This window comes from Gordionus sp. m RMFG-2023, chromosome 3 (assembly GCF_954871325.1).
Source record: "Gordionus sp. m RMFG-2023 chromosome 3, tfGorSpeb1-WG-v2, whole genome shotgun sequence".
NCBI lineage: Eukaryota > Metazoa > Nematomorpha > Gordioida > Chordodea > Parachordodidae > Gordionus > Gordionus sp. m RMFG-2023.
Window position 1 is genome coordinate 3941229 of NC_088777.1, and position 8022 is coordinate 3949250.

Here is an 8022-nt window from a genome sequence, read left to right on the forward strand (position 1 = left end):
TTATCATTTAAAATTTCTAAAAAAATTTATTAGCGAAAATTTAAAATTTAAAAAAATATACTTTTTGGTATGTAAAAATTTAAATTTTTATTTAAAATTTTTTATGAACAATATTGTCCAAAATATCTTTAGACCTAATACTTAAGCACCTTATTAAAATATATAATTTTGCCTAAATTTCAAAGTTTATATTTTTTAAATTATTTGATAAGGAAAATAACTGCCCTGAGAACACACTATCCCCAGTCTCCCCTAATTATTTTTTATCATTTCATTTTTTTAAAAATATTAGTATAATTTTGGCACCGTTTTGTAGACTGTTTCGAAGAATTGAAAATGAAAAATATATGAATATTAAACACTCCATTGTACAAGTGTTTTTATCCAACATACTTATTAATTGGCATAATTAATTTATAACGGTCCATCCAGAATTTTTAAATCTTTAACTCTAAACAGGATTTTTTTAAAAATCTTACCATTTTTATCCCATTCTCGACTCATCCGCAAGTCTTTAATATATATGCTTTCTTTTGAAAGATACTCTTAAAAAAGACACCGTGAACTATGAAGATAATTCGTCATCTTATATGATTGCGATGATCAATATTTGGTGAAAAGTTGGATATAGCGAAAACCAAAAAAATGTGCTTAGATCTCCTAGAAAATTTTTAAAGTAATTCTGAAATTAACATTAATAGTTTACTTTGTTAAAACAAATCATACCAATAAATTTTGCGATACACTACAAATTATTTCAATACTTATAAATAATTATCGGATGTATAAAATTTCTCATGAAATGTTTATTATAACCTTTGTCATTAAAACTACGCATATAAATATAACTGAATTTCTCAAATTTTCTTAATATAGATTTACTCGAGTTTTCTGGTCATCACTCTAACTAGCGTGGACGAAGGCCGGTCTTAGGGTGGAAGTATAGGTTTGTAAGGTGGTTGCACTCTCCTGGCTTCGAGCTATAATATAAAATGGAATAGGTTATTTTGTCAATTTAAATCTTCCAGAAATGTTTGATGCATAAATAGAAGTAACTGTAAAAGAAATTCTATTTAAAAGAGTTTAGAGATATTTTTGTTACCAATTTCCAATCGATAGAACTGAAGAAGCGCAGGGAGGCAATGGAATGGATGGTGGTGCTGGGATTGGATCCCAGCCTGTTCTCCATTTTCTATAATGAATGTAATATATTTATATTTAAAAAAATGCATGCATAATTATTATATTCATTATATCAAAGTTTGGCTAGAAATTTCTGCAAAACTTGGCAAGCCTCATCAGATATTGAATCTGGAATACGGACTATTGCTTTTTTACCTATTAATCCTATTATAAAAAAAAAGTTTTGTTTTAAATTTTATAAATTATAATAATGGTAAATTGGATAAAATTTATTAAGGTTGTATTTAAATTAACGACAAAAATTTGGGTGGCCAAGGCTCTCTCTATCAGCGGGAGACTTCCGCGATTTTTTGGAAAACACGCACAGACCTCCCTTAAGCAAAACTCCCGTAATTAAAAATCATCTGTAATTTTAAAATTCCTCCTTCAAAACAAAAACTTTAATTTCTACCCCAATTTGAAATATTGACCATGTAACCCCGGTCTAACAATATCTTATTTAAAAGCTTTTGCATTGATTTTTTGTAAATATGATTTTAAAATGATAAATAAGATAAATTTTTTTAAAATTTATTACTTAATTTTCTTTAGTTGACATAAATGGACTTAACAGCTGATCGAGTTTTATAAAATCTTTTAAAATGGGAACTATTTTTTGAAATTAATATTAATTTATAAATTCAGCCTTACCATCCAGTTTATAGAATATTTTGCACTTATATGCTCTCTTAGGGTGTTAAGTAGACCATTAAAAATTTTGTTCCCATTATTTATAAGAAATAAAGTGTTAGTAGAAAACAAACTGATACTTTGCCAAGGATTTTGCTTTAGAGGCAAATTGAAAGGCTTTCGTCCTGTAAGCATTTTATACATAGTTACTCCAAGAGCCCAGATATCAACCCTAAAATCTTTCATGTTTTTTTTATTATTTAAATATATAATATACATTGCGATCATTTTGAATATGTTTAGGAGACGTAAGTAGTTCAGAGACAATTTTTGTTCAAATCTGAATAAATTCTATATATTGAACTTATATGGATAAAATATGAATTCCAAAGTATAAGCTACTTAAAATAATTATTAGTTTATAAATTCTAAATTAATTTGTAGAAAAATTGATTCTTGGTCCAAATGTACCTTTTGATGTGGAGTGGTGTATTAGGGGTGGGAATTAAAGTTCCAGCTATTTTATTATGATGATTACCTTTTCCACACATTGTGAAGTGATTGAATCCTCACCACTCTCTCCAAAATTAAATTATTTACGTATTTTTTTTCAAAAGTAATAAATCCCTTTATTATTGTTATAAAAATTAAAAATTTCAAAAGTCAAATCTTTCTCATATTATAGTTTCACGAAATAAACACCAATAAAACATCCTATCATTTTTATAAATATGCCTTTTAAATTGCATTTACCAATATGCTTTATAATTTTTAAAAAAAATTGTCATATTAAAAATATAGGATTTACACTTTCCTTAATTTTATACACACAAATCGCTATATCTTAATTTGAATTTCTACATATCATGTAAAAAAATCTTGGAAATAAATATGTATCTCTATACAAAGTGCTCTAATTTACTATGTCGAAACAATCATAGGTCTGCCTACGATAATCAAGAAAACGTTCGATTAGGTATATTAGAAATATTGACTATATTATAAAGGAAAATAAACACAAGAAACAGTTATATTAAGAATAACAAAAAAAAAATTATACATCCCTCTATTATGTTAAATATGTAACATTATTTGTAAAGTAATATTAAAAAAACGATATAAAATATTTATTGAATTATGGGAGATAAAAAATCAAAAAATATTTACCATAACTTTTACCCCGCCAGATTTCAGGCGCTACATAGTCCAGTGTACCCACCCTCTCTTTGGTTTTTTCGCCGTAACTTAAATCTCTCTAGATTAAGTAATTATCCAAAAATTATATATATGTAAAAGTAAAGAACGTAGTTATTTTGTTAAATAAATCTCATTGTAATTTTAATTTTCACAATATTAGTGCTTGCAAGAAGGAATATATTTCCGATAAGTTAATTCTGTATAAAACTATGCTTTGAGTTTGTATCATGAGATTTTGTTCGTTATGAACTTAAATTGTTGCATTTTTTGGTAAAACTCATAAATTCATGTAAGAAAAAGTTACTTTGCAAAGACCGTAATCTGTTATTCGTATATGGCCATCCTTATCTAGCATTACATTCTCTGGTTTGAGGTCTCTATGGAAGATCCCTGAAATATAAAATAAAAATATAATACAAATTTTGTTGGTATGTATATGAAGCCAACATTTTTATTTGCTAAAAAAAAATGATTTAATCAAGAATTTATATAAACTGGCAATTTAAAATTAAATACATATCTTCCCGAAAATGTAAAACCTTTGGAATGTAGGAATGATACCCCAACCAACTCCGCTACATAGAATTTAACGGACTCTTCTGGAATTCTACCCAAATATTTTATAAGATTATCCAAATCTCCACCGCATGCGTAATCCATAGCTATGATGTAACTACAATATTACAATTTACGATAAAATTTTAAGTATTAATTTTGTTAAAACTAATTTAAAAAAAATGCCTTATCTATTCCTGTCTCATCCTCATAAATTTATATCCTAAATAATTTAATAATTAACAAAAAATTAAATATACTTATTGGGTGTTTCGAAACAGGCATGGTAGCCGATAAGAAAATTTTGGTTAGTCGCAATTTTGAGAACTTCCTTTTCATTTTCGTACAAATCAAATGCCTTAAACAAATATGGATGGACTTAAATAAACCAGCGTTGATAAATATTCCTATTTAGGTAGATAAAAACCACCCGTGTAAGATATTAGGCCAATACAAAATTATGTAAGCCTCGAGATTCGGCAAATAAACCTTAATCCTTGCTAAATCTCCAGGCTCATAATATTATTTTTGGCTAAAATCTTAATCTGACCTTTTTTGAACCCAGATTGCTCTTTAAAAATAATCCAAGGCTAGCCTTCGAAAATGTTATCCAATGGGGCTTAAAGTCATTAACATTATTTATAAGTTATATTATTTTTCCAAACTTTCAAATGACATAATGCTATAGACCTGTGCGCCGGCCGGCCGTTGGCTAGCAGCCGACCTTTTTTAGTTAGGCCGAAAATGCCGCCGTTTAAGAAAATCACGCCGGCGCGCTGCCGATTTTCATATCGCGGCGCACGGCCGGCTCAGAAATTTCTTTCATATTTCATACCTTTTTATTCTAATAATTGGTCAACATCACTTTTGTAATTTTTTTTAATGTCAATCAGGATTTTGATGAATTTTTATTTTCTACAATTTTAAAATCATAACTATATTGACGTCATTATAGAATTCAATCAATCAAAAATCTAAAATTTTAAAAGTTAGCATAATTTTACATATTTTTAAAATGGATGTATCTACATTTAATAATTCTATAAATAATTTTAGTATCCTAACTCTGGATAATTAAAAATCCATAGTCTAGAAATTTTTTTACAAAAGAATTAGAGAAATTATTACTGTTCTAAGATATAAAACTGCAGAGGTTGAATAAATTATTACTCTAAGATATAAAACTGCAGAGGTTGAATTTGAATTCGAGGAAGATCAAAAAAATGTCTAAGTACAATAGATTTAACATCAGACATGTTAGATCTTGACAACATTGATTCATACCCGGATACCCGTTTTCAAATTAATTATAATAATCATATTCCTAAATAAATCTAGTTCTAAACCTAGCTTCATACCAAAATAAGTATATGCTTTTGATATGGCAAGGCAAACCACACAGCAAAAGATGAGCTCATGCAATACAGGTGATTCCACCATGGACACCTCGCTTGTCGTTTCCTAATAAAGCTACCATTGATTTGAAGATAAATGGTTTGCAGTTTACGATGGAATTTGATACCGATGATGCGTGTAATGTGATAGATAAAGTTGCCTGGATGGCAGATTATCAATATCGCTTGCATATTAACTAGTGAACAATATCAAAATCGAAGTTAGTCCAGAATGTAGTGGCCTTTTAGTAACTTCGACTAATGTCGGTTATTACCGATACCTAAAAATATCTTTTAGGAGCGAGCACTGCGATAATATTTCAGCACTTTATGTAAAACCTATTAAAGGGAATTCCTATGGTTAGTGTTTTGATAAACGATTTAATAATTGCTGGCAATAGTTTTGATCAGGTAGTTAATTTAGAAGAAATATTAAGAAAATTTGATAAGGCATGACTGACAACGACGACCGTTAAAATTTATTATAGAAAAGTCGACGAATTAGGAATTCATGGTGAATTACCATGAGTCGTATATACTAGTAGTCACCACAAGAAAATGAAATATTTATTAAGATTAAAAATATATTATCAAAAGTGGATACAATAATTCATTATTCAGCCGATATTCCTGTCGTGATTTCTTGTGGTTTCCGAAGTTGGTCTAGGACCTATTATTGCACACCGATTTCTTACTAACATTGTTCAATTTGAATAATTTAAATATAAGAGGAAATATCGTCTTTATTTAACGTATTTATCAAGAATGAAATAAAATGAATAAATTTTATCTGTGTATATATCAAAAATAATCATTCTTTATATATTTCGTAAATCAATTGTTTCCAATCACGTTATACAATTAACAACCTTTAATATATTATTACAATCTAAATATATCTTCTTTTCGCCTTAAGTGAAACATTTGTCAAAAAGTAAAATAAAACGTAAATGTAATTAAAAACACCACTTTAAATACATAATGTAAGTTGTATCATACAACACTAATCAGGAGAAACCTATTGCTTGCTATTATATACAAATTAAAATATTGTGTATATATTTGATCATTAAATAGTATTATAAATTAAATATCATGCATTCGCACTATTTTGAATATCCATATTTGCGTATATAAAAACCTTGTAATTTTATTATATTATTCTAATTTTATTTAGTAAATATATATATAAATATATATACTATTTTTAAAATATAAAAACATTATTAAATTTTTTGATCTATAAAAAAAAAATTGATTTTAAAAACTAACTGCATACCCCATCATTCTTTACTTACATATCAACGCCACCATTGATCGGGAAGCTTCGGCGAACATGTTCGTTTTTGAAATGTTCCATCTATATATTTATGGAAGATATTTTATTTTGGTTACAGATCACAAACTTTTAAAATATATCTTAAATTATAAAAGAGGCCAAAATAACAAATAACCGTTTAAAGGTGTGCGACGAAGCTATTAAATTACGACTATGAGATAATTAATAGACCTAGTATTTAAAACAAAGGTGCCGACTTTCTGTCCCGTTTGAGGTTAATAGAGCCAAAACCAATGAGGTTACAAAAAAATTCGGAGATGATATCAGAGAATTAAAAATTAATTTAATAGAAGATTTAGCTTTCACACGTAATAAAGTCTTAAGTGAAACGATCAAAGGTTTCAATCTCAAATTAAATTAATTAAAAATCATTGGTGTATTGATAATTATTCGGAGTTAAAAAAAAATTATTATAATTAAAAATAATATTCGAAGAAGGATTATTATTTTATAATGATGGGATTATTAACAGATAATCTAACAAAGAGGTCTTGAATGTATCAGGGACATCTTGGGATAGCGGAGATAAAATCATTATGTAGATACTATTGTTTGGTAAATTTTGATAGTTATGTTGAAGATTTCGTTAAATACTGCTAGAGTTGTTAGGAAGGAAGACTGGGAGTCATTGAATTGCTGTTGTACAATCTGAACATTACCTGACCTTGTGAATGAACGCACATTGATTTATCAGACCGCATATTTGGAAAGTATTGTTTGCGTAGACACACTTACACACCGGGTTGAAGTTGCAATTTTAACACATATTAATTCGACCAGTGTAATAAATAATCTGTGTAATTATTTTGATAGATATGGGTTACCTCGTTACATTGTTTCAGATAATACTCAATTTTTTGGATCTGAATTCATGTGTCTTTTTAAAAACATTTTAGATCAGACCCTTATTTCGTTTTCTACCCAAAACATTTGCTTATCTTTAAATTCATGGGACTCAAAGTTCTTATTATATATTTTAGCTTCCATAATGCGTTTTTAGTCATTTCACTCGTAAATAGTTTCCTTCCATTGATCTAATGTCATCCTGAGCGGCCCTCTAAACATCATTATCGATTTACCAGTAGTTGAATTTGGAGTATTTCGGTGACTAATTAATACATTTGCTAAATTTAAATGGTCCGGAGCCTCATATCATAGAAATGCGTCTTTATCATATAGCGCTCAGCAAACCCATTTGATTTTCGGGTATGACTGCGGAATGGCATGAAGGGGAAGTGGTTCAACAGTAAAGTGTGATAATGCATGATGTTGAGTCTGAGGGTATTGTAAAATATAAGCATGCCGACTAACTGAGGGATACATATCTACAAGCTAAGGAAATACCCATAGCAATAATGAAAGATTTGGACAATATAAAACATAATGTAAATACAACTCTAGCTGTAATGTATTAACTTTAAATAAATTATATTTTGTTTAAGGATACAATTTATGATAATTGATTGTAAATATAATTTCGATGAAGATATAAACATATTATTGTTAAAGTTAAATTATTGTTTGATCTTTTCATTCTGTTAAAGTAAAATTATATTTTATCCTTGTCTTATTTTTACATATATTAATATATTAATATTACATAATGCCAATCAACTGATTTAAATAAGGTTGATTGGATAGCATTTAATTTTGAATAACACGTGACGTTTATATTTTTTTTTTTTGTAAAACAGAATTGTAAAGAACGCCATTATTTTGATTATG

The 8022-nt window shown here is 27.8% G+C and overlaps 1 protein-coding gene across 1 annotated transcript; it reads right to left on the bottom strand.

Annotated features, from left to right (window-relative positions):
• Window positions 1-929: 929 nt before the first annotated feature.
• LOC135926097 (atypical protein kinase C-like) lies at window positions 930-6998 on the bottom strand. Its single transcript, XM_065461781.1, has 8 exons — window positions 6957-6998; window positions 3825-3922; window positions 3549-3682; window positions 3314-3399; window positions 2980-3067; window positions 1286-1347; window positions 1103-1192; window positions 930-980 (listed from the first exon to the last, which is right to left on the bottom strand). The coding sequence occupies exons 1-8, from the start codon at window positions 6996-6998 to the stop codon at window positions 930-932; spliced, it is 651 nt and encodes a 216-aa protein (XP_065317853.1).
• Between the last annotated feature and the right edge of the window lie 1024 nt (window positions 6999-8022).

Excerpts from the sequence above, each read along its gene's own strand:
- LOC135926097 (XM_065461781.1), bottom strand. The coding sequence starts at position 6,998 with ATGCGGTCTGATAAATCAATGTGCGTTCATTCACAAGGTCAG. Across the intron at positions 3,068-3,313 it reads CAGATTACGGTCTTTGCAAA|AGAGATTTAAGTTACGGCGA; the intron begins GTAACTTTTTCT and ends TACTTAATCTAG. Across the intron at positions 1,193-1,285 it reads TATCTGATGAGGCTTGCCAA|AAAATGGAGAACAGGCTGGG; the intron begins GTTTTGCAGAAA and ends CATTCATTATAG.